General features: G+C 41.7%; 1 protein-coding gene across 7 annotated transcripts in view; it reads right to left on the bottom strand.

Moving 5' to 3' along the window:
* The window catches only part of atg13 (ATG13 autophagy related 13 homolog (S. cerevisiae)), a 90,119-nt gene that overhangs the window by 50,360 nt on the left and 12,249 nt on the right, over positions 1-27,510 (bottom strand). For all 7 annotated transcript variants that reach the window (XM_067993684.1, XM_067993688.1, XM_067993685.1 and 4 more), the window contains 7 exons: positions 20,870-20,951; positions 19,489-19,569; positions 18,639-18,758; positions 5,389-5,435; positions 4,904-5,044; positions 3,130-3,170; positions 941-1,037 (listed from right to left, as the gene is read on the bottom strand). In XM_067993684.1, coding sequence (XP_067849785.1) covers positions 941-1,037; positions 3,130-3,170; positions 4,904-5,044; positions 5,389-5,435; positions 18,639-18,758; positions 19,489-19,569; positions 20,870-20,938 — 596 coding nt within the window. In that variant the 5' untranslated portion in view covers positions 20,939-20,951. Of the gene's footprint in view, positions 1-940; positions 1,038-3,129; positions 3,171-4,903; positions 5,045-5,388; positions 5,436-18,638; positions 18,759-19,488; positions 19,570-20,869; positions 20,952-27,510 lie in introns of those variants that run through there.

Here is a 27,510-nt window from a genome sequence, read left to right as displayed (position 1 = left end):
TCAAGCCGTTCAATACATTTGAATGGTGAGTCAGATGCCGTTTTCACGCAACTTTTGGTGGAGCAGGGCATCTCTGACAGCAATTTCCCGATTTCTGTATTTAACCGCATGTGCGGTCGCTGGAAGTTGCTGTCCGATTTGCACATAAATAACACTGAGCGCTGTTAGCCACACCGTTACTTTACAGCAAAATCCGGCCCAAAATCTTGTACACAATTAAATGTTGACATTTCTCAGAGCATTTATTCTGTGCATATAAGCAGATCATAAAAATCTCTTATACTTCAGGTTTGTGGAGCCTTCTGATATTACTTTCAAACTATTGTGTGTTACATAAATCACACAAATAATTCATGAAGGGTTGAAAATGTTTTCTTCTATGCCCCACCCTCTCAAATTTCTCCCCCTTTCTCACATCTTGTAGTCAAGGTGCTGACTGTTGTTAAGGTACAATTCCACAGGGGCAGTATCGCGCCCAAGTAGCAAATGTTTATGAGCGAGGTTGGACGGTGAGCACTGGCAGTCTATTCAACTACACAGGGCATCACATCGGAGCACAGCCCCGTCATCGTCTGACATATACATATGTACATTTTCAGCAGGAGTCACCAGGAGCAAGAACCCTGGCTGATCACTAGGTCACGATCGTTACCAATTGTCCCGCTCCGACTGTTAGACTGGGGATTGAACCTGCGGTTTTCCTTGTTTCTTTAGGAAAGTAAAATGTTCAATTTTTAAAAAACATTTTTTAATATTATGCTGCATGGCACTACCACGTAACATTCAAAGTAATCTGAACATGAGCTTCAGACACAGTCATTCACCCTCGCATTAAAAAAATTTAGGAACTGTGAAACCACAGTCAAATTGGTTTATCCTAACCATGCTCACACTGGCTCAGTCAGTACAAGTTAAAACTCAAGACACTACCACACTTTACCTGCCAGACATGAAAGCCAGGTTAGTTCGGTAAGCACATGTCAGTGTAATAGTGCCAACAGGGGTTCCGACCATTCCGACCCGTACAGTCTGAAAACCTAAGAGAGGGAGGGAGAGAGAGAGAGAGAGAAAAAAATGTACTGCTCTATAATGAAAATGGTTTCAAAACTAATGCTATATTACCATTCATGGCTGGGGTAAGTAGGAGGATAGAGAAGTCTAATGGTCTGTTGGCCTGCTTTGGTGGTTTGAATTAGGCAATGTTCCACAAAATAAGTACTAACAGTAAAATTATGCAGAATAGACTCAAGCTCCTTCACTGTGTAAATTACTTCAAGTGGTGGGTTTACTGAATGAAATGTGTTGGATATTGCTTCCTGATCACAGAAGCAACTATCTTGCACTCTCTTTCTCAGAATATTTTTTTTACAATTAACTGCTTTAGTACAACAAAATGCTGTCAATTCCTGAAACTTTAACTATATAAAAAAGAATACCAAAATGCACATCAACAATTATGAGGTGCTGAAATGTGATAAATCAAACTGTGTTGACACATTGCTAACAAAAGTGTAGCTCTGCTGGGTGGGGTATGTTGTTCGGATGGATGATGATAGGGTTCCTAAGCATGTCCTATACAGCCATTCCAGTATTTACCAGCTGGGCAGAGGATGTGCTCAAGGGCGTATTGAAGCACAACCTGAACATGCATAGCATTGACGCAAATAATTGGGAGATGTTTCCAATAGACCAACCAACCAGGATGGTATTCAATACTACAAACATGGAGTGGACAATTTTGAAATGCAGTAAGAAAAGCATGGGTCAGAATTAAATGAAAATAACTGCTCCCAAGCAGCATATATTTTAGCAAGGCCACTGAGTAAATGCTGGCTAGCAGAAATTACTTGGAGGGATCTTCCAAACCAACCCCACTCAGCATGTCCACATTGTGTCTGCTTACCAAAATTAGAGATTTTTGGATGCTGCATTGAATTTTGAATACGACAGGTCTACTTTAAAGCACACAAAGGAAGCACTTTATGTGAAATTCCTCTTTAAATGGGTACAGTAGCCTAGTGTTTATGGTCTTGGCTAGCAACACAAAGGTTGCGAGTTCAAATTCTTCCATGGCAAGTTGTGAAATTGGTAATTTGTGGACTGGCACCAGAAAAAAACACGACTAAAGCTAAACTTTCATAAAAACCCAACTGGTTCACTGATGTCCTTCAGAAAAATGAGCTTTCCACTCCTACCCGGTCTGGCCTGCAAGTGACTCCAGTCCCACACAACGTGTTGACTCTTAATTCCCCTCAAGGCAGCCATAGATGAGCAAGAAATAATCTGGCCAGAGCTGCCCAAATCCCCAAAACAATTTTAAAAATATATGGTACAATGTTCTGATGAAAGGTCATCGACCTGAAACACTAACTCTGTTTCTCTCTCCACAGATGCTGCCTGGCCTGCTGAGTGCTTTCCAGTATTTTCTGTTTTGATTCAAGGTTTCCAGCATCCACAGTATTTTGCTTTTGGTTAAGGTACAATGCAGTTAGTGTATTGCAACTTTAGTGGGTGTTGGGGTAAAACCATTGCTTCCTTCACACCGCATTCATCATTGTAACATTCCATTGAAGTCGGCAATTGACTGGGAAGTGTCATGTTAGGTAGGCAATTGGCCTGGGACGTGTCATGTTAGGTAGGCAATTGGCTGGGACGTGTCATGTTAGGTAGGCAATTGGCTGGGACGTGTCATGTTAGGTAGGCAATTGGCTGGGACGTGTCATGTTAGGTAGGCAATTGGCTGGGACGTGTCAGGTTAGGTAGGCAATTGGCTGGGACGTGTCAGGTTAGGTAGGCAATTGGCTGGGACGTGTCATGTTAGGTAGGCAATTGGCTGGGACGTGTCATGTTAGGTAGGCAATTGGCTGGGACGTGTCATGTTAGGTAGGCAATTGGCCTAGGAAATGTCATGTTAGGTAGGCAATTGGCTAGGAAATGGCATGTTAGGTCAGCCTCCGAAGGACAGGTGGGGCTAGCTTTTCACAGCGATGGGTATGAGGGAGTCAGTATTAGCGGAAAAAAAACACGACTTTCCAATTCTGCAATTTCCCAGTTAGGGCCAAATGGGAAAATCCAGCACAGAGTCTTTTAATTCCAATCATCGGTGGATACAAAAGTTAAGAAACACACCTTCACCCAGGCCATTCAGCTGCACTTCTCCAAAATATATCCTGGAAAAATGAAAAAAAAAACACATCTCAGTTGGTACTTCAGTGAGTAATGTGAAATGCAAATCACCATGCCTTAAGGAAATCGGGGAAGTGAGAGAAATAGAAGAAATACTTTCAGTGAAAAGTACTCCCACCTCCCATGGAAAGAATAATTATTTTCTACACACGGAATATTTCAATTGGTGCAGATCTGTAAAAGCAACCTTAGGAGAACAACTATGGAAAGGCTCTCCCTCGGATGTTTTCAACTGGCCCACTCATTTCACTAGAAATTGGCAATCCAGGTGCTCAAACCAAGGCTGGAGCTTTGTATCAGGCGAGATTCAAATTCAAGCACAGCACCAGGTGAGAGAAGGATTCCTGCTTACCTCGACAGAATGCAGCCAGAGATAGACCTGCCAGATACATTATTTGGCCAAGTCTTTTCTGGTAATGTGTGCTGGGTTCAATCACAGGTCAGAGAGGCCACTGCATCCCACTATACTAGGTTTTATGTAAATTTACATTTAAGAAACATTGTCACAACAAATTCAATATTGCAAAAACAGCATTAAACCATTTCAGTATTTTGACAGATGATAAAAATTAAACCTGGGTACGGTAGCATAGTGGTTATGTTACTGGACTAGTAATCCAGAGGCCTGGACTAATAATCCACAGAATGTGAGTTCAAATCTCACCATGGCAGTTTGAGAATTTAGATTCAGTTTAAAAAATCTGGAAGAAAAGCTGGTGTCAGTAAAAATAAGTGAGCAAGAAGCAGTTGGATTTGAGTACAGGAGCAAGGATGTCTTACTGCAGCTATACAGGACCTTGGTGAGGCCACACCTGGAGTATTGTGTGCAGTTTTGGTCTCCTTACCTAAGAAAGGATATACCTGCCATAGAGGGAGTGCAGTGAAGGTTCACCAGACTGATCCCTGGGATGGCAGGACTGTCGTATGAAGAGAGATTGGGTCGACTCGGCCTGTATTCACTCGAGTTTAGAAGAATGAGAGGGGATCTCATTGAAACGTATAAAATTCTGACAGGGCTAGACATACTGGATGCAGGGAGGATGTTTCCCCCGGTTGGGGGTACCAGAACGAGGGGTCACAGTCTCAGGATATGGGGTAGGACATTTCGGACTGAGATGAGGAGAAATTTCTTCACTCAGAGGGTGGTGAACCTGTGGAATTCTCTACCACAGAAGGCAGTGAAGGCCAAGTCACTGAATATATTTAAGAAGGAGCTAGCTAGATTTCTAGAGACAAAAGGCATCTAGGGGTATGGGGGGAGAGTGGGAATATGGTATTGAGATAGAGGATCAGCCATGATCATATTGAATGGCGGAGCAGGCTCGAAGGGCCGAATGGCCTACTCCTGCTCCTATTTTCTATGTTTTTATGATTGTTGTAAATACCCAACTGGTACACTAATGACTCTTGAAAGAAAGAAACATGCCATCCTTACCTGGTCTGGCCTATATGTGACTCCAGTCCCATGCTAATGTAGTTTACTCTTAACTGCCCTCTGAAGTGGCCTAGCAAGCCACTCAGATGTTAGCATGGGCAATAAATACCGGCCTTCCTTCCTCTGGCGAATTAATTTTAAAAAAAAGCAAAACCCATCTTTCTATACTTCATTCCAATAGTCTCACATTTTGAGTGAATATATTCGAAAAACCACTAGCATGCTGCTTAAAGAAAATAACAAAATTAGGACACTACAAACAGCTGAAAAATTCCTTTTTACCTGTACAGGATTACATAGTCATGTCCCTGCTTTCTGGATAGTTTATATGCAGGTGTCACTCTTGTGATTGTAAGAAGCGACTTCAGTAACAAAGACAGTCTGTTGTAGACAGTATAGGAAACCTTAATCTCTTTATCACACCTGAGCAAACAAGAACAGAGATTTCAAAATCTTTGAAATAACAAGTCAACCCGTCACAGAGGCTGCATTTCTGCTGCCTTTGTTACTTGTAGTAAAATATCTAAAACATTTCAGGTATTCAAACTGATGGCATATGATTGCCAGGATTTTAAATTTGGAAATTAAAATACCCCTTCATCCACAATAAACTGAGCGACTTGTAACTGTCAATACTGCAATATTACGAATCCTCAGTACGACAAAGGAAAGAAAAGCTTGCTCTTGGCTTCCCCGTGATTTAAAAATAGAAAATGTTCTTGTTTTAAATTTGAAGTAAAAAATATTATTGTGAAGAACAAACTTACTTCTCATTCATTTCCAAACACCATGTTTCCAGCTCCATGGAATCACCCTGACACAACAAATGAAAACAAGATTATAATTAGGAAGTGACAGATATATGTTTTCAAACAATCTGTTTAGCATTAAAGAGGTTGGTATTTATTGCTGAAATCCCAAAATCAAAGTGGCATTGTGACTAAAAAGAGACATTCAATTGTTATCGCATTTTACATAGACACCAATATCCTTCATTATTTGTTCTTGATTGTAATTATGCTGATCTTATATCAATTATTACTGTCTCGTCATTTCTCTCTGAAGTTGGTGTCCCTTCCAGTTGACTCACAGGGCAATGTCTGAACGATAATGCAGCATGCTTAGAAAAAGCACAGGAAATTAATCAAGGTGACTGGAGCTCCCTTGATGGCATGACAAATAAGAAGTTTCTGTTACCCTTTAAACAAATTTCCCTGGGGTTGTCGGTGACAATGATAAGGCCACATTTATTACACATCCCTTGTAACTCTCAGTTGACGGTAAGCCTTCTCCTTGAACCCTTGTGATGATGGTGAGCCCATGATAAGCATTAGGTAGGGAGTTGCAGGATATTGGAAATGAAGGAACGGTGATATGTGTGTTTAACTTGGAGGTGTTTTTTTTAAAAAATTCGTTCATGGGGTGTGCGCATCACTGGCAAGGCCAGCATTTGTTGCCCATCCCGAATTGCCCTCGAGAAGGTGGTGGTGAGCCGCTTTCTTGAACTGCTACAGTCCGTGTGGTGAAGGTTCTCCCACAGTGCTGTAAGGTAGGGAGTTCCAGGATTTTGACCCAGCGACGACGAAGGAGACAGTATTACCCTGCTACTGGTGTTAGTAGAGGTCGCAGGGCAGGGAGGTGCTGGTGAAGTAATCTTTGGGAAGTTGCTGCTGTGCATCCTGCAGATTGTACATACTGCAGCCAGTGTGCCAGTGGTGGTGGGGTGAATATCGAGTTCAGTGACACAGGCTGATCAAGCAAATTGCTCATCCTGGATGGTGTTAAGCTTCTTGAGTGCTGTTGCAGCTGTACCTATCATTGTGAGTGGTGACTATCCCATCACACTCCTGACTTGAGACTTGCAGATGGTGGAAGGGTTTTGAGGGCTCAGGGAGTAAGCCATATGTTGCAGAGTGCCCAGCCTCTGCCCTGATCTTTTAGCCACAGTGTTGATATCCAGTTAAGCTTCTGGTTAATGGTGATCCCCAAGATGTTGATGGTGCGGTACTGAGTGATGATGATGTCGTTGAAGGTCAGGGCGGTGGCTGTGCTTTCTCTTGTTCTAGCTGCTCATCACCGAGAACTTATGCTACCTGCTACTTGTCAGCCCAAGCCTGGATGCAATCCAGGACCTGCTGTAGGCTGACTTGGGCTGCTTCATTGTCAGAAGAGTTGAGAACAGAGCTGAACACCGTGGACTCATCAGTTAACAGCCCCAACTACAATCTTGTAAAGGGAGGGAAGGTAACTAATGAAGCAGCTGAAGATGGTTGGGTCGAGGACACTTTCTTTAGAAACACCTGCAGCGATGTCCTGGAGCTGCAATGATCGGCTTCAGGCATCCGAGACCACCTCTTTTGTGTCAGGTATGACACCAGTCAATGGAGGATTTTTCTTTTGACACCCATTGATCAAGGCTGTAATGAGGTGTGGAGTTGAGAGGCTCTAGCGAGATCCGAACTGAGCATTGGTGTGCAGGTTATTGGTGAGTAGGTGTCCCTTAATGGCACTTTTATTGACTCTTCTATCATTTTACCGATGACTGTTGATAGAGCAATAAATAATTGGTCGGGCTAGATTTATCCTGTTTTTTGTGGATAGGCCAGAGTCGGGTAGATGCCAGAGTCATAGCTGTACTAAACAGATTGGCTAGTGCAGTGGCTAGCTCTGTTGCCAGGTGTTTACACTATATTGTAACCCCGCTATTCAAAAAAGGAGGGAGAGAAAACAGGGAACTATAGGCCAGTTAGCCTGACATCAGTAGTAGGGAAAATGCTAGAATCTACTATTAAGGACATAGTAACAGGATACTTAGAAAATCATAATATGATTAGGTAGAGTCAAGACTGTTTTATGAAAGGGAAATAGAGTTTGGCAAATCTATTTACAGTTTTTTTGAGGGTGTATCTAGCAGGGTAGATAAGGGGGAACCAGTGGATGTAGTATATTTGCATTTACAAAAGACATTCGGTAAGGTGCCACACAAGAGGTTGTTACACAAGATTAGGGCTCATGGGATTGGGGGCAATATATTAGCATGGATTTTCGATTGGTTAATGGACAGAAAACAGAGATTAGGGATAAACGGGTCATTTTTGGGTTGGCCGGTTGTAACTAGTGGGGTGCCGCAAGGATCAGTTGCTGGGCATCAGCTATTTATGACTTAGATGAAGGGACCGAGTGTAATCCAAGTTTGCCGACGATACGAAGCCAAGTAGGAAAGTAAGCTATGAGGAGGATACAAAGATTCTGCAAAGGGATATAGACAGGTTAAATGAGTGGGCGAGAAGGTGGCAGATGGAGTATAATGTGGTGAAATGTGAAATTATCCACTTTGGTAGGATGAATAAAAAAGCAGAATATTTTTTGACAGGTGAGAGACTTAGGAATGTTGGTAGTCGGAGGGATTTGGGTGTCCTTCTACACGAATCACAGAAAGTTAACATGCAGGTACAGCAAACGATTAGAAAGGCAAATGGTATGTTAGCCTTTATTGCAAGGGGGTTGGAGTGTCAGAGTAAGGTCTTGCTGCAATTATAAAGGGCTCTGGTGAGACCACACCCAGAGTACTGTGTACAATTTTGGCCTCCTTACGTAAGGAAGGATAAACTTGCCTTAGAGGGGGTGCAATGAAGGTTCACTAGGTTGATTCCTGGGAAGAGAGGGTTGTCCTATGAGGAGAGATTGAGTAGAATGGGCCTATATTAGAGATTAGAATGAGAGGTGATCTCATTGAAACGTATAAAATTCTTAAAGGGCTTGACATGGTAGATGCTGAGAGGCTGTTTCCCCTGGCTGGAGAGTCCAGAACTAGGGGCCAGTGTGTCAAGATAAGGGGTTGGCCATTTAGGACAGAGATGAAGAAAAATTTCTTCACTCAGAGGGTTGAGAATCTTTGGAATTCTCTACCTCAGAGGGCTGAGTATATTCAAGACGGAGATCAATAGATTTTTGGACAGTAAAGGAATCAAGGGATTTCGGAATCAGGCGGGAAAGTGGAGTTGAGGTTGAAGATCTGCCATGATCTTAATGAATGGCGGAGCAGGCTCAAGGTGCCATATTGCCTTCTCCTGCTCCTATTTCTTATGTGCCTCATGTTCTTATAGCTGGGATGTTGTCAAAGATCATAGACTTTGCTGTCTCCAGGGAACTCAGCTGCTTCTTAATATCACGTGGAATGAACTGAATTGGCTGGATACTGGCACCTATGATGATGGAGATCTTCGAAGGAGGCCGAGTACGATCGTACTCAGCACTTCTGGCTGAAGGCATTTTTACTCACGTGCTGAGTTCTACCATGATTGAGGAAGGGGACTTCCATGGAGCCTTCTCCTCCAGTTAGCTGCCTGATTGCCGACCACCATTCCCGACTGGATGTGGCAGCCCAACAGACCATTGCTCTGATCCATGGCTCTCTCTCCAGCATGCTGCTTTTGGTGTTTAGCTCAGTGTAATAGCGTCACTTTTTAGCCACCTTATTCTAAGGTATGCCTGGTGCTGCTCCTGGCACGCCCTTCTACACTCCCCATTGAATCAGGGTTGGTCACCTGATTGTGATCGACGAGAGAGGGATGAGCTGATCCCGATTGTGGTGGTGTAAAATTCTGCTGCTGCTGATGGCCCATAGCACCTCATGGATGATCAGTTTTGGGCTGCTGGATCGGTCCAAAATCTGCCTTATTTTGCATGGCAGAAGTGCCACACTGTATGATGGGAGATGTCCTCACTGTGGAGACGAGACTTTGTCTTCACAAGGACTACATTTCTACCAATGTTACTGTAGACAGATGTGTCTGCAATAGGGAGGTTGGTGAGGACGAGGTCAAGTAGGTTCCTTTGTCCTGTTGGTTACATCACCTGGCGCAGGCCCAGTCTGACAGCTATGTCCTTCAGGATTCAGTGGTGATACTACCAAGCCACTCTCATGGCAGACACTGAAGCCCCCAACCAATATTGATTCTGTGCCCTTTATCCCCCTGAGTTTTCTCCAAGTGGTGCTCAACATGGAGGAGTATGGATTCGTCAGTTAGGATGGAACGGTAGGTGGCATTCAGCAAGAGGTTTCTAATAATAAGAGAAAGAAAGAACTGCTATTTATATAGAGTCTTTCATATCCTCAGGATATCCCAAAGAGCTTCACAGCCTTCTGAAGTGTAGTCACTGTTGCAATATTTGGTAAGTATACTTATTTAAAGTCTTTGTATCAGAGACTGGCAGTCACTTTAAAAGTTAATTAGTGCTAGCTGCCCCCTCAGGTTGCATAAAATACATGCTGTCGTTGTTTGGCGAACAGACCTCTACCTTGCGGAGGCTGAACATCATCTCACTGACACCTCCTTCCACCTCCCCCTGGTCCATGACCCCACCGCCGAACATCAAGCCATAGTTTCCCAGACTGTCACCGACCTCATCATCTCTGCAGATCTCCCCCCACTCACCCCCCCACGCCTACAACCTCATAGTTCCCCAACCCCGCACAGCCAGCTTCTACCTCCTTCCCAAGATCCACAAACAGGACTGCCCCGGTAGACCCATTGTTTCAGCCTGTTCTTGCCCCACAGAACTTATTTCTTTCTATCTCAACTCTACTTTTTCTCCCCTTGTCCAGTCTCTCCCGACCTACATCAGCGACTCTTCCAACGCCCTCCACCACTTTAACAGTTTCCAGTTTCCTGGCCCTAACCGTCTCCTTTTCACCATGGACGCCCAGTCTCTCCACACCTCCATCTCTCACCAGGATGGCCTGCGGGCCCTCCACTTCATCCTTGAACCGAGGCCCAACCAGTCCCCATCTACCACCACCCTCCTCCACCACCTGGCTGAACTTGTTCTTAAGTTGCACAACTTCTCCTTTGACTCCACTCACGTTCTCCAAATAACTCTTCCCTTCTTCGACTTCTCTATCTCCATTTCTCAGGATAGGGTTACCTGATGAGGTAACAGAGAGGGTAGATGAGGGCAATGCAGTTGATGTGGTGCATATGGACTTTCAAAAGGCGTTTGATAAAGTGCCGCATGGTAGGCTTATCATCAAGATTGTGACCCGTGGAATGAGGTAATAGCCAATTCTGTATCCATGTTGCTAAGGGACAGGAAACAGAGTAGTGGTGCACGGTTGTTTTTCGGACTGGAGGTGTACAGTAGTGTTCCCCAGGGGTCAGTGCTGGGACCACTGCTTTTCTTTATATATATTAATGACTTGGACTTGGGTGTACAGGGCACAATTTCAAAATTTGCAGATGACACAAAACTTGGAAGGGTAGTGAACAGTGAGGAGGATAATGATAGACTTCAAGAGGATATAGACAGGCTGGTGGCATGGGTGGACTCATGGCAGATGAAATTTAACGCAGAAAAATGCGAAATTATATATTTTGGTCGGAAGAACGAGGAGAGGCAATATAAACTAGATGGCACAACTCTAAAAGGGGTACAGGAACAGAGAGATATGGGGGTATATGTGCACAAATCGTTGAAGGTGGAAGGGCAGGTTGAGAAAGTGGTTAAAAAAGCATATGGGACCCTGGGCTTTATAAATAGAGGCATAGAGTACAAAAGCAAGGAAGTCATGATGAACCTTTATGAAACACTGGTTCGGCCACAACTGGAGTATTGTGTCCAGTTCTGAGCACCGCACTTTAGGAAAGATGTGAAGGCCTTAGAGAGGGTGCAGAAGAGATATACTAGAATGATTCCAGGGATGAGGGACTTCAGTTACGTGGATAGACTGCAGAAGCTGGGGTTGTTCTCCTTGGAACAGATACGGTTGCGAAGAGATTTGCTAGAGGTATTCAAAATCAAGAAGGGTCTAGACAGAGTAGATAGGGAGAAACTGTTCCCATTGGCAAAGGGTCAAGGACCAGAGGACATAGATTTAAGGTGACTGGCAAAAGAACCAAAGGGGACATGAGGAAAAACTTTTTTATACAGCGAGTGGTTAGGATCTGGAATGCACTGCCTGAGGGGGTGGTGGAGGCAGATTCAATCATGCCTTCAAAAGGGAACTGGATAAGTGCTTGAAAGGAAAAAATTTGCAGGGCTACGGGGAAAGGATGGGGGAGTGGGACTAGCTGGATTGCTTTTGCATAGAGCCAGTGTAGACTCAATGGCCTCCTTCCGTGCTGTAACCTATGATTCTATGAACCAATATCTACTATAAGCCCACCAACTCCCACAGTACCTTGATTACACTTCCTCTCACCCACTTCCTGCAAGGACTCTATTCCATTCTCCCAGTTTTTCCGCCTCCGTCGCATCTGTTCCGACGATGCCACCTTCCATGCCATTGTGTCTGATACGTCTTCCTTTTTCCTCAACCGAGGATTCCCCTCCACTGTGGTTGACTGGGCCCTCGACCGTGTCCATCCCATTTCCTGCACTTCTGCCCTCACCCCTTCCCCTCCATCCAAGATCCACGATAGGGTCCCCCTGTCCTTACCTTCCATCCCACCAGCCTCCACATTCAACGGATCATCCTCCGCTATTTCCATCACCTCCAGCGAGATCCCACCACCAAACACATCTTCCCCTTCCCTCCCCTTTCAGCATTCCGAACGGACCGTTCCCTTCAGAAGATGCAACTCCTGTCCTTTCACCTCCTCCCTTCCCACCGTCCAGGGCCCAAAATACTGAAATTCATCCAGGTGAAACTACTGTATTCCCTGCTCACGATGCAGTCTGCTCTACATTGGGGAGACCAAACACAGATTTGCTGAATACCTCTGTTTAGTCCGCAAGTGTGAACCCTGAGCTTCTGGTTGCTTACCATTTTAATTCTCCATCCCATTCTGACCTCTCTGTCCTCGGCCTCCTACACTGTTCCAAAGAAGCACAACGGAAGCTCAAGGAACAGCACCTCTTCGTTCGATTAGGCACTTAACAACCTTCCAGACTCAACATTGATTTCAGTAACTCCAGATCATAACCACTGCTCCTATTTTCTCGGACAGCAGATGGTGGTAATGGTTCTGCTGTTGCCATTTACAGCTCATCTAGACCCATCTTTTGTTTCTTTACTTGTCCCAGCCTGTTCAGCCTTTCCTGATATGACTCTCTCAGTTCTGGTGTCAACCTCATGAAACATTTTTTGCACCCTCTCCAATGCCTTTCTGCAATATGGAGACCAGAACTTTACACAATACTCCAAGTGTGGTCTAACCATGATTCTATACAAGTTTAACATAACTTCTCTGCTTTTCAATTCTATCCCTCTAGAAATGAACTCTAGTGCTTGACTTGCCTTGCCTTTTTTATGGCCTTATTAACCTGTGTTGCTACTTTTAGTGACTTGTGTATCTGTACATCATTTGCTGATCCCTTTGTTCCTCTATCCCGTTTAGACTCTTATTGTCCAAGCAGTATGTGGCCTCCTTATTCTTCCGACCGAAATGCATCACCTCACATTTTTCAATATTGAAATTCATTTGCCAAATAAATGCCCATTCTGCATTTTGACGCATTCTTCCTTTGTAATAATTACACCCCCCAATTTGGTGTCATCCCAAATTTTGAAATTGTACTTCCAATTCCCAAATCATTAATGTAAATTGTGAACAACAGTGGTCCCAGCACCGATCCCTGTGGTACATCACTTCCCACCTTTTACCAGTCTGAGTAGCTACCCTTAACCCCAACTCTCTGTTTGCTGTAGCCAGCTTGCTATCCATTCTGCTACCTGTCCCGATTCCACATGCTCCGATCTTAGTCATGAGTGTACAATGCAGAACCTTATCAAAGTCCTTTTGAAAATCCAAATATATTACATCTACTGCATTATCCTTTTCTAATCTTTCTGTAACTTCGTCAAAGAATTCAATAAGGTTGGTCAAGATGACTTTCCCTTCTGCAATCCGTGCTGACTGTTCTTTATTATATTTTCGTTCTCTAGATGTCTTTCTATTACATCTTTGAGTAAAGATTACATTATCTTTTGTACCAGCAACGTTAAACTAAATGGTCTATAGTTCCCTGGACTTGTTCTATCTCTTTTTTGAAAGATAGGAATAATATTTGCTGTCCACCAGTCCTCTGGCACTTTTCCCCTTTCTAGTGAATTATTATATATATGTAATAGTGCCTCTGCTATCTCCTCCCTATCTTATTTTAATATTCGCGGATGCAGTCCATCTGGACCAGGGGTCTTATCCTCCCTTAGTTTGATTGGTTTATCAATTATCTCCCCCCTTTCCATCTTAAATGTTTTAATATATTTTTCGACCTCTTCTTCTAATGTCCTGCCCACCTTGTTAGGCTTCCTGATAAATACAGAGGCAACGTAACTATTCAATAGTTCTGCCATTTTGCTGTCGTTGCCTGCGTGTTCATCTTGTGCATCCCCTAGTGGCCCTATCCCTATTGTGATTTTCCTTTTGTTATTTGTGTCTGTAAAATACTTTACTATTTCTTTTTATATTCCTTGATAATTCAATCTCGTAGTTCCTCTTTCCTAATAGTTTTTTTTTTACTTCTTTCCTAATCTCTTCGTATTCCATTTTGCCATCTTCTCCATTATTGTCTATGTACTTAGAGTGTGCCTTTTTCTTCAGTTTCAATTTTACCCATACCTCTTTATTCATCCAATATTCATTATTGGCTAGTTTGTTCTTGCTTTTTTGAGGAATATATCTCTCCTGAACTCTATTGATCACCGTTTTGAATATTTCCCACTGCTGTTCTATTTCTTTGTCTGTCAAAATTTTTTTCCAGTTTACCTGCCCTAGTTTCACTCTCATCCCCTCAAAATTAGCTTTTTTTCCCCCAATCTATTACTTTGGTCTTTGTCTTACCTATGTCTTTCTCAATCATTATTTTAAACCTAATTATGTTATGATTGCTATTGCCTAGATGTTCCCCTATGCTTACTTCTCTTATTTGTTCTGATTCATTTCCCATTACAAGATCCAGCAGTGATTCCACTCTTGTTGGGTTCTCACATACTGGACAGGAAATGAGTCATTGTAAAACTATACACACTGTAAAAATTCCATTCCCTACCTCTTTTTGACAATTTATTTGGGGGTAGTTGAAATCTCCCATGATTATTCAATGTTTTTTTTAAACTCATTTCACAGGTCTGCCTACATATTTCTTCCTCCACTTCCCTGCCATTATTAGGTGGTCTGTAGAATATACCTATCAACGTGATCGATCCCTTCTTACCTTATGTTTCAATCCATTTGGATTCTGTTTCTATTGTTATGTTACTTATGTCCCTTTTTTTATATTGTATTATATTGTCTCTAATTAGTACAGTTACCCCAACCCCTTTCTTCCTTCCCTATCCTTTTGAAATACATCATATCATGCAATATTTAACTGCCAGTCTTGTTCCTTATGTAACTACTTTTCAGTTATCCTTATCTTCCAGTTCTAACAAAAAGTCATAGACTTGAAATGTTAACTCTGTTTCTCGCTGAGTATTTCCAGCATTTTCTGTATTTATTGCAGAAAATATGTTATGATCCAGTATGCAAAAGGTAACTTCAAAGGCATTTCAAAAGGGAAGTATACAGTGGTGTTCCACAGGCATCAGTATTAGGACCACTGCTCTTTTTGATATATATTAGTGACCTGGACTTGGGTATAGAGGGTATAATTTCAAAGTTTGCAGGTGACACAAAACTTGGAAAAATGGTAAACCATGTAGAGGATAGTAACAGACTGTCAGGACATAAGAGACTGGTGAAATGGGCAGACAAATGGCAGATGGAATTTAATACAGAGAAGTGTGAAGTGATACATTTTGGAAGTAAGAATGACGGGAGGCAATATAAACTAAATGGTATAATTTTAAAGGGGGTGCAGGAACAGAGAGGCCTGGGGGTGTATGTACACAAACCTTTGAAGATGGCAGGACAAATTGAGAAGTCTGTTAAAAAAGCATGGACTCCTGGGCTTTATTAACAGAGGCAGAGAGTACAAAAGCAAAGAAGTTATGCTAAACCTTTATAAAACACTGGTTAGGCTTCAGCTGGAGTATTGTGTTCAATTCTGGGCACCACACTTTAGGAAGGATGTCAAGGCCTTAGAGAGGGTGCAGAAGAGATTTAATAGAATGGTGCCAGGGATGAGGGACTTCAGTTACGTGGAGAGATTGGAGAAGCTGGGGATGTTCTCCTTAGAACAGAGAAGGTTAAGAGGAGATTTGATAGAGGTGTTCAAAATCATGAAGGGTTTTGATAGAGTAAATAAGGAGAAACTGTTTCCAGTGGCAGAAAAGTCAGTAACCAGATGACACAGATTTAAGGTAATTGGCAAAAGATCAGAGGCAACGTGGAAACATTTTTTTTTAAACACAGTGAGTAGTTACGATCTAGAATGCACTGCCTACAAGGGTGGTGGAAGCAGATTCAGCCACAATTTTCAAAAGAAAATTGGATAAATGCTTGAAGGGAAAAAAATTAGCACAGCTTTGGGGAAAGAGCAGGGAAATGGGACTAATCGGATAGCTCGACCAAAGAGCCCGCACAGGCACAATTGGGCTGTATCCTACTTTGAAATGTGATGTATCATATTTTTGAAATGTTTATATGCTTGCTTTGTTTATTGTTTTCAAAGTACTGTTACTAATTTGCAACAATTGAACTGTTCCAGCAACTAATAAGTGGGTGTTGTTCTTTGATTCGGGAATGCCTCCTACTCCTTCTGAAGTGTTTGGAACCAATTATCTCGTTCCCAGGAAAGGGCCATTTAGTTCAAATTTAAAAAGTGTCTTTAAAGTATTTACAGTATATATTTAAAGCCTTTAAATTATCCATTTTTATTTTGACAAATTTTTAATTTCTTTGTTCCTGTGATCCTTCAAAGCATTTTGAAAGTATATCTTGGGCTGAGTTGCTCCAATTCGGCAGGCCTTCCGCTGCCATCAGAGACAGAGATAGACAGGCAAGAGGTTCCGTGCAAGGTTAGCATCGAACCTCCAGGCAAGGTTATAAATCAAGGATCTTTTGTATCAAAGTTTTTGTGCATATGTGACTGCTTGTTATTTCTATCTACTCTAAAAGGAGGAATAAAGCCAGTAATTACTGTTAATCTGCTGTTTGTCCTTGCAACTGTTCACTTATCTATTTAATGCTCAATACATCTGTTTGGTCGTTTATTGTGTAAATCAGTCTGATGGAATGCTTATTCTACACATTTCCAGAGTCGTGATTATCACATGGAGCACTTGAAATAGCTATAAAGTTGAAATAGGTGATGAAAGTTCCTGTTCGACCTCTGGATTTGCTACTACTATCAAGATATTTGACAGGTAAAGACACACTCCAGTTCATAAGGAGTGAGGAATCATTTATGGAAGTGGTCTTTAAAGAGAAGCAGAGGAAAATATCTGAGATGAAAAGTTCAAAAATGCATTAGTGGCGGCAGCAAAAATTGAAATTACAGTATCACTTAGAGTCACAGAACATTTAAACTTTTAAATTTTGAAACAAAATGAAAGTACAAGAGCAGTTTATAAAAATATGTACAGGGCTATTAAAGTCCTTGGCAGAGAGCTAAAATGAGCCTGATTAGCTGCAGAGGGAAAGGACAAAGAACATGCATACCAGTTCGAAGTTCTAAAACTGGAGGCCAAAAACAAACAACACAAGGACAAGAAGTAACGTTGCAAGTTTAAGGAGGAGGAACAGGAGACACAGTGACAACTCGAGGCAGAGCTAAAGGAGAAGTAGCATTGAGGTGCATTTGAACTGATGAAGAATGGCAAATGAACAATGTGAGGGTACGGGTGTATGACACATTTTTCAAAAATTAAAACAGGAAAAAAAAATATCAGCAAATAAGATATGCAAATAGAATGGATTTGCCTGGCTTTTAACGGCAGGATTACTCAGGCTTGGGAGTACCCTAGGGCCACAGGTTCGATACTCCTGATCTAGCCGATAACTTTATATGAAATAAATTCACTGAATCCATTCTGATACCAAATTTTAAAGAAGGGGACGTGTAGATGGATTCTTAAGAGTTGTTAGCAAACTACCATACGTGAATCAACAAAATTTAGGTCAAGAGTTTTGTACCATCACTTAGTAATAGAGCACTCACTGCATTTTCATGTACAAAGCCAGTGGACAGTGCAGAGTGTAAAATACTAAAACGTGTTATTTTTATCACTTGCTACTTAATGCCCGAGGAGTACAGGCACAAATTTAAGAAGTTGCGGAAAGCTCCATATGGTACTTCCGAAGAATCAGTCGTAGTGCTGGAGGATATTAGGAAATTGTAGTTAGATGGCGAGAAGGTAACAAATTATAAGAGACTATATCAAAAGATAACAAACTATTGATCTCTGGAAGCAGTTCCAGATGATTTCAGGATACGAGTGTTTGACCAGGATTCAAAACCCTGACGTAGCTAGGTGAATGAATCAATTATTTTGTGGCCTCACGAGAATTGGCAAACCATCACACAGGTGAAAAGTCAGATGCCCCATGATGTCCTTTCAGTGAGCCGCTCGTTGAGCCAGCTGATCAGCCTGTGCACCGTGAGCATGTGTTGGTGCAGCCAAACAGAACGCGCAAGAGTGAGGACAGAGAGATTTTAGTGTTTTAAAATATGACACAGTGGGATCACAAAATAATCAACTGAGACTCTGCAGTGCTGTCGGGCAGACCAAATGTAGCCCTAATATATGTGACTGCTGGTTGTGTAGCAACTGAAGACATGAAAAATTGTTGGTTCCTGTGGAATTGGACACAATGAATCAGCAATTTCAGGAGAGGGGCGGAAACAAATCTTATGGTAGTACTTACTTAGAGCAAAACTGCAAGCGAGCCAGTGAAAATTTAGCCTATCCAAAGCTTTAGGAATTACAGCGAATCCACAATGATCTGCCAAAATGGAACACAGCTACCCTCCTCCTGAATAACTGAAATTGTTACATAATCAAATTGCAGTTCGGTACCGATACCCATCCCAAAGTGATAGTCTAGGAGTTTTTTTTTAAAAAGTCTATTAAAAGACATACATGGTGTACAAATATTGACATGTGATACTTCAATTAAACTAGAAGCCATACCTCAGATGTCTTGAGAGAAATTTCCACACACATCGACCGTCCAATTCCTGGAAGTTGTCCTGCCAGTGCCTTCTTAGCTTCATGGGTGACTTCTGGGATGTCCTTTATAGCAAGGTTGAACTGTAACAGGTAGCACAGTTTGTCATCTCAATCTAATTATAGTGATACTAAGACGCATTTTGGTTTCTTCAAATCCAGTCAAGTTATCCTTTATGATTTTAAATCTTTTATAACATTCTCAGATTTTTTAAAAAATCAGAACACTTCAAAGAAATCTTATTTTTAAAGTTAATCATGCATGACCTATTTCTGAGAGAGGTAAGCACTTTCAATAGAACGTTTAATTCAGCATGAGATAAAAAGCATACACTCATATTAAAAAATTCTGGCTCATGTTTAAAAATATTTTGGTCCCTCAAAACATGATTTTATCTGAAGGCAAAAGCACTATTATACCATTCCACCGTTTATATAGAATGAATGCATGACTGTGATCTATATTATATACATATAAAAACTGAGGTAGTAAAGTGACCCTGGATTAGGGATGAGAGAGGAAACATAATCAGGCAAAATTCCTGCTCCTGCTTGCTATTCAGTGACCACCTGCTGGAAAGTACGTGTGTAGATAGTGGATGAGAATATAAGCAGACTTGCTTGCGAGGTCACTGCCCCCAGTAAGTCAATAGCTTGCCAACACCTGCAGCTTAGACACACACCTGAAGATTGTGGGCGAGGTAATGAATGACAGCTGAAGCCTGTGAAACTACAAACTGGCAAAAGTCAGCGTCTTCAGGAGAGGAGGGAGAAAATCGGGGGGGGGGGAGGGAGGGAGGGGAAACTTTCTTACCCAGTCTGAGCCTGTAGGAGAAGAGGATGATCGGGTGCATATTTTTTCTCCGAGCCGTGCTTGCACAATTACCTGGACGGTCTGTAAAATAGACAGCAGTTTTAATGAAACATAAGTATCACCATGGGTAGCTTAATTTCTTTACCTCCCTCACTAGCAGTAATGGCTTCAAGTTTTGTTTATTAATTTAACCTTTGTAATAATTCAGAAGCCAAATCATTTAAAATTTCATCTCTCGCTGAAGTTAAACAGGGAGAGAGAAATAAGAAAATAATTGAATAAAATCTCAGTTTTGCTTTCCACTTTCTCTCTCCATAAAATGTAATTTAAAACAAAAATTGAAAAGATATACATCAACCCAAGAGCTACAGGTTTAAATTTAAACTTTCCACCTGCAGATCGCCCAGTGACAATTCACGCAGAGGAAGTACAAGTGATATTTTCAATATCACACTCCACCACATATAGCCTAACAGCTGTTCCGTTGTAGATTTGTATGATTGACCAAGAAATGCCAAGTGCTTTTATTGTCTTCGTATTTATTGCGACAGTTTTTCTACTGTAACTGTGCAGATGTGTGGAATATTATTTCAGTTGTCTGAAAATCTCAACATCTAAAAGGAGTTAACAGAAGTTGGCTTTGACAGCTAAGTGGGTTAAAAGCAGCAGGTTTGAAACAGTTCTGCAGTTCTTTTGGAAAGTAGTTGATTAAATCACGAGGTCTCAGAAATAGGTCTTGTTTGAGGGTAAACAAAACTTCAAGCAAAAGACGATGAAAAAGGTCAAATTCGTTGTTCAGAAACAGAACCTGGTCACTGAATTAACAAGAACTTTTGTCTTCAATCTGAAACCATTCTGACAAAGTCTAATTAACTTGTGACACACTTTCTCGATTATATATATATAGTACTTTTGCTGAGCATTGTGTTTCCTGCTATAATTTAATTGTAAGTAAAGAGATTAGTTGCTTAAGTCTGCAAATTATTGGACTGTGTGTTAATGTCTGGCAATAGAGAGTTTCATATCGTAGTGCGTGACGATATCAAATCCAGTAAGTAGATTGCTACAAGTGGGCACTTAACCTCTTGGGTATGCACCTCTGTAGGAGAGGAGTATTGAAAAAGGTAGTTTCTGGAACACAGGGGACAGACCATTGAGAGAAGGCTATAATTAAAAAAAAATGCTGTGATACCTTGTTCTACATTGCTAGGGAAGTGAGTATATACTGCCTGAATTCAGAGCAACAGTCAGGATTTACTCACTTTGACTGGATCCACAAACCAAATTGCGGTGAATTGACAGCTGTACATTACTTAACATGGAAGTTGTCATTCTTTTCAATAAGCCTTAATCAGTAAAATATTTCGTGAAGAATTCATACCTTCAGGGCAAAGAATTTAATGAACTTGTCCAGGTCCTTCTTATCCTGAGGGCTCAGTTCACCGTCCATGGTGAAAAAAATTCTGAAGATAAAACAAAAAATAAGCATTCATTCACACTGTGCAAAAAAAACAGAAGCGGGGACTGCAGTGCTGCTATTTGAAAATGGCTAGTTTCCTTTAGCCAGCTGCTATTAAATGTTTAAGAAGCACTTGGGCTGACTGCCCTCCTTCAGCGAAGTTAAAAGCTTACGGGCCCCACACAATGAATGATTTGTTTCTTTACAATTAGTCTCATTAGTACTTCATCTATAGTGTTGCTCACAGGTCATCCGGGACGTGGAGTGTGGTTTCATCATTTATTGCAGTCCCGTTGTGACTGATATGCAATGGTTCACCCATTGCTGTGATGCAGCAAATTCACTGAAGCAATACATCACACGACTCACAAGAGGTAAAAATATTACAGAACTTACTGATACTAAAAGAGGTAGGCCCCATAGATATGAGTTTGTAATACAGTTTGCCTATCAATTTACAATTTAAGATGCAAGTAACTTTGTTCTTCCCTCCAACTCCTCAAAACCTCTATTCTTAGTTATTCACATGATTTTTTTTGCATTACCTGCAATGGTTAGATTTGCAGTATTTACTTAATTAGTTATTTATATTTTGATAAAAATATTTCTGTCCTTGCTAAAGATATTGCAGGTGCAGTTTTTCCCTTCTGTTAGTATAAAGAACAAGTGGTGACCTTACTGATTAGCTTTGGTTGTGGTGTCCAAGCTCAGCATCAAATTACTTCATTAACATCCTCTGTCAGCCCAGGTGCAAACATCAGTCCCAAAGAGTTCAAGAGGTAGTTGGAGGCTAGGTTGGGTAAGGTGAAAGATTGAAGGGATGATCTCGATGGGACGATTGTTTTTTTCATTTACTTTTTCTAATGTTACATTATTCCTCTGTATTTAATGTCCACCACTATCTTGTGTTAAAGGGGCGGGATTACCTGCTCTAAGCACTATTTTGGATGCACCTGTCTCTCTACCTCCCCATATTCTTGTTCACTTATTTTTTTCAAATGTTTGTCCACTAGATTTTTTTAAAAAAAAATTATCTCTAACCATACCCTTAGCTCAGAATTTTTATGTAACTTCTTTTGAAATCTAGTGACCAGAATGGCACATAGTATTCCAAAAAGGTTTTATCAGTGTATTATGAAATCTTAAATAACCTCTGTAGACTTTTTTTGATTTGTTCCTGGGATGTGGAAGATGCTGGCAAGGCCCTTCCCTAGATGCCCTGAGATGGTGGTGATGGGCCTTCTCCTTGAAATGCTGCATTCCTTGTGCTGATGATAACACCATTATGGTGTTAGGTAGGGAATTTCAAGATTTTGACCCAGCGCCAATGAAGGAAAGGCGATCCGTGTCCAAGTCAGGATTGCGTGTGACTTGTAGGGGAACTTAGAAGTGATGGCTGAGCCACTATGTAGCTGCTCTTGTCCTTCTCTGCAGTAGAAGCCACAGGGCTGCGAGGTGCTGCAGTGCATCCTGTAGATAATACATACTGCAGCCACAGTATGCCGGTGATGGAGGGAGTAGATATAGAGTCTAGTGGCAGGCAGGGAGCCAATCAAACAAACTGTTCTGTCCTGGATGGCGTTGAGCTTCTTGAGTGTTGTTGCAGCGGCACCAGTTTAGGGCAGTAGTGAATATTCCATCACACTCCTTACTTGAGCCTTGTGGATGGTGGAAAGAATGTCAAGAGATTAGTCACTTGTCACAAAGTACCCAGCCTATGCTATGCTCTTTTAGCCATGGTGCAGATATGAGTGTCCAGTTAAGCTTCTCTTCAATGGTGGACCCCCATGATGGTGATGGTGGTGCATTCAAGCAATGGTCACCACTGAAGGTCACAGGGAGGTGGCTGAGCTTTCTCTTTCTCAAGACAGTCATTGCTTGGCACTTACGTGGCTCGAATGTTACCTGCCACTTTCAGCCCAAGCCTGGATGGTGTGCAGTGATGTTCTGGAACTGTGATGATTGGCCTTCGACAATCACAAACATCTTGCTTTGTGTCAGATGTGACTCCAGCCACAGGAGGATTTTCCTTTTGACTCCCATTAACCTTTGTTATGCTAGGGTGCGCTGGTGTCATAATTGGTTGAAAACTGCCTTCATGTCGAGGGCAGCTACTCTCACCTCTCCTTTCGCATTCAGCTCTTGAATCCATAACTGGATCAAGGTTTGGAGCCAAGAGGTTCTAGCAAAAACCAAATTGAGTGTCACCAGCAGGTTCCTAATTTGTAGATGCCGCTTGATGGCACTATTGAAGATCCCTTCCAACTTTATTGATGATTGGGAGAAAGCTATAAGGTCAGTAGACATATACTCCATGGTGCTGGCTCTGTATCTCAATATTCTATTTACTTGTTTAATTGCTTCATTACATTGCCATGACATTGAAAGTGACACGTCTACTGTCACTGCCAGGTCCCTTGCATAGTCTTCCTGTATGAACTATATTCCCTTCACTGCACACCTCAATGTTGCCTGTCCTTTCTTCCAATAAATAATACTTTGCCTTCATCAGTATTAAATTTCATTTGTTTTCCTGCCCAATTGCATTACAGACCTAAATAACGCTGCAAAACCTGCTTCTATTACACACCATGTTATACTTTAACATTATAATTTTTTTGTGTTTGGGAAAAACCCTTTCTCCCAAGATTTCCATAAAGCTGCCAGACTGTACTATTTTTATTTAAAAAGCAGTTGAATGCCATCTTCCTCTGAAATTTAGATTGTCTCCAACATTTAAAACTCACATTCCGTCTTGCAAATGCCAGTTTCATCAGTCCATCTTCAGCAAAATTATACTTTAAACTTTCTGATTAGAGGTAGGCTAGAAATAGACATTTGTGTAAATTCCTCCTGCTGTGACACCATGAACAATAATAGTGAGTTATTCAGTCATTCTCCACTTTGAACATCAAACTGATGGGAGTCATCACAAAAATGTCTGCTCCCAGTCAGGAGTTTAAAAACATATGTTGTCAACAGGCGTATTTAGCTATTAGTATCGGGCAAAAAAAATCATCCTTTAGCCAGTGAACTTTAATGTTGTGCCACTACATTTATGTGGTATTTTTGAATCATCACCTCAAATTGTTTCTACCAATCACAGTGTGGTTTCACCCAATACGATATAATTCTCCAGTTATAAACAAAGTTTGGAAGGGCAAGATCTATAATTGTACTCCTGGCTGAAAGGAAAATTATACTTATCCACCATTACACTTTATTGAAATCATGGTGACATCATTGCAAACCACGAGGCACATTAACAAAGGTGATGAGAGACACCGATGAGTGTAAATATGTCACTACTACCATTATGTGACAACTTTGAATACACTCCCCTTTTCCCACTGCTTCTACTGTTCTCCCCTTCTCAAGGCACCAGGCGCCCTTTGGTATCTCATCTGAATCCTATTCATCGAGTGAAAGCCTAGATGCTAGTGTTAGCAGGCTGTTCAAACATGCGCAGCAACACAGGCAAGACTGACTGTGCCCTCTTCTGCCATCCACACTCATGGCCCTTCCAGCAGGAGTCACTGGAAGCATGAACCCTTGCCTTTACTGCCCTCCATCCCCAAGTCCAGGGACAGAGGTCAATTGTAAAAACCTCTCCACTCCACTCCTGGTTAAGCAAACTTATTACACACCTGGGACCACCTTCTCCATATGGCTTATTTCCACACGATGCATATTCTGCTCTCTCAGATGGACGTAAAAGATCCGATGGCACTATTTCAAAGAAGAGCAGGGGAGTTCTCCCTGGTGTACTGGCCAATATTTATCCCTCAACAAACAACACTAAAACAGATTATCTGATCATTATCATATTGCTGTTTGTGCGATCTTGCTGTGTGCAAATTGACTACTGTGCTTCCTACATTACAACAGTGACTGCACTTCAAAAGTACTTCACTGGCTGTAAAGCACCTTGGGATGTCCAGAGGTCATGAAAAGCGTTATATAAATGCAAATCTTTCCATCTATCCACTGAATCGTCAGGGGAATGCATCTGAATAAACTTTGATTAAATATCTCACTTGGCATCAAGCTGACATTTACTCAGTCCAAGCAAAGTTCTGTTACCCTTCAGCCCACTCATAAAACCAGCCTGTACACTGAAAGTCCTGCTTTGAGGTTTTTTTTTAAAATGATGGTCACATCAATTTAGTCTAATGCTTTTAACAAATACAGTAATTTTATTACTCTTTCAACTGCAACTGCTCCAGTGACATAATAAATTGAAATATATTTCAATTCATGATGTCACTGGAGAACTTCATATCACTGAAGGGGGTGGAGAGGGTCGGTGAAGAAATATCTGTCACCAGGCTGCCTCTGTTAGTTTTAAAGTATAAACCACAATTAATAGAGGAAGGTTGTGGTCACTAGGTATATATACACTGTGTAGTGCGCCATTGAATTACATTGACCAGAAAGGCCACAGGTGGTCTATGCTTGGGGGGAGGGGCAGAAGATGGCGGGGAGGAATGGTACAAATGGCCTCTGCAACAGTAGGGTAAGGAGGAAAAGGGGAGGAGGATATCAGCTTAGTTTCTCACTCTATCCAAGTATGCATGTGGACACTAGGTGAGAACAGGGTCAGATCAACTATGATGATTTTCCCATGATCAATTAGTTCTCAAACACTGTCCCATGAATAATGATCACCGGTGTGAATGATTGGAAGACTGCTGCTACCCTCTGGGGTTCAAAAAAAGAAATTCAAGACATCAGTAAGCATACAGATACCTCCTTTTTATAATATTGAATATTAGGTGGCATTCAAATTAATAGGATTCCTTTTTAAGAAATGTTCATCACCGAGCTGCTCTGATAGCTCAGCGAGTAATTGCTCTGTCTGCTGTGTTACTGAGCCATACAGACCATCAATTTACATTTTTCTATTACTCCTCAGATACAAACATCACAAAACAGTTTACAAGGCAGAGGGAAAACAATGTATTGTGAGCAGAAGGGAAAACTACATCCAGTGACCATATCAGTACTGAATACTTTGAGCAAGTTTTGAAATATATGTATTCTACCAGAAAGCAACCTATTGGTACAGATTCTGTTGATTATTATAAACTAGAGTTATAAGGTAATTTTAAAGTTAGAAAACTAGTAAATCCTGAATGCATTTTTAAAACCCTTTTTGATCTATCCCTTTTTCTAGAAATAACTGATAGGAAGACGTGAATACCAAGAAACAATCTTGCCAAATGAGACCACAGCAATAAAGCTTGAGCAATTTATTTTAACTAAATCCTGGGCTGTGATTTAAATTCCTATTTGAGGCTGAACCAGACCGTTCGCAACCTTGGCATCTTATTTGACCCTGAGATGAGCTTCTGACCACATATCTGCTCCATCACCAAGACCGCCTACTTCCACCTCTGTAACATCAGCTGTCTCAGCTCACCTGCTGTTGAAACCCTTATCCATGCCTTTGTTACCTCTCGACTTGACTATTCCAATATTCTTCTGGCTGGCCTCCCATCTTCCACCCTTCATAAACTTGAGCTCATCCAAAACTCTGCTGCCCTTATCCTAACTCGCACCAAGTCCCGGTCACCCATCACCCCTGTGCCCGTTGACCTACATTGGCTCCCGGTCCTGGAATGCCTCGATTTTAAAATTCTCATTTTTGTTTCTCATCTTTGCCTCGCCCCACCCTACTCCATAACCTCCTCCAGTCCAACAACCCTCCACGATCTCTGCGCTCCTCCAATTCTTACCTCTTGCGCATCCACGATTTTAATCACTCCACCGTTGGCAGCCATGACTTCAGCTGCCTAGGCCCTAAACTCTGGAATTCCCTCCCTAAACATCTCAGCCTCTCTCTTCTCCTGTAAGATGCTCCTTAAAACCTACCTCTTTGACCAAGCTTTTGGTCACCGGTTCTAAAATCTCCTGTGGTTCGGTGTCAAATTTTGTTTGATAACGCTCCCATGAAGCGCCTTGGGATGTTTTATTACGTTAAAGGCGTTATATAAATACAAGCTGTTGTTGTTCATAAATGTGCAATGTCATAGAATCATACTAGAATCATACATATTGTTCTGTGATTTATAAATGCGAAGGGTTCGAGGATTTCATTTCCACATTCACCTGAGGAAGGAGGAAGCCTCCGAAAGCTTGTGAATTTCAAAAAAAATTGTTGGACTATAACTTGGTGTTGTAAAATTGTTTACAATTGTCAACCCCAGTCCATCACCGGCATCTCCACATCATAGAATCACACAGCACAGGAGGAGGAAATTCAGCCCATTGTGCCTGCTTCAGCTCTTTGAAAGAGCTTTCCAATTAATCCCACTCCCCTGCCTTTTCCCCAACTGCAAATTTTTCCGTTTCAAGTATTTATCCATTTCCCTTTTGAAAGTTACTACTGAATCTGCTTCCACCACCCTTTTCAGGCAATGCATTCCAGATCATAACTCCTCACTGCATAAAAAAAACTCCCCTTGGTTCTTTTGCCAATTATCTTAAATCTGTGTCCTCTGGTTATTGACCCTCATGACAGTGGAAAGAGTTTCTCCCTATCGACTCTACCAAAACCCTTC

Source organism: Heptranchias perlo, chromosome 12 (genome assembly GCF_035084215.1).
Source record: "Heptranchias perlo isolate sHepPer1 chromosome 12, sHepPer1.hap1, whole genome shotgun sequence".
NCBI lineage: Eukaryota > Metazoa > Chordata > Chondrichthyes > Hexanchiformes > Hexanchidae > Heptranchias > Heptranchias perlo.
The sequence above is the reverse complement of the archived record's forward strand: the minus strand, read 5'-3'. Positions and strand labels throughout refer to the sequence as shown.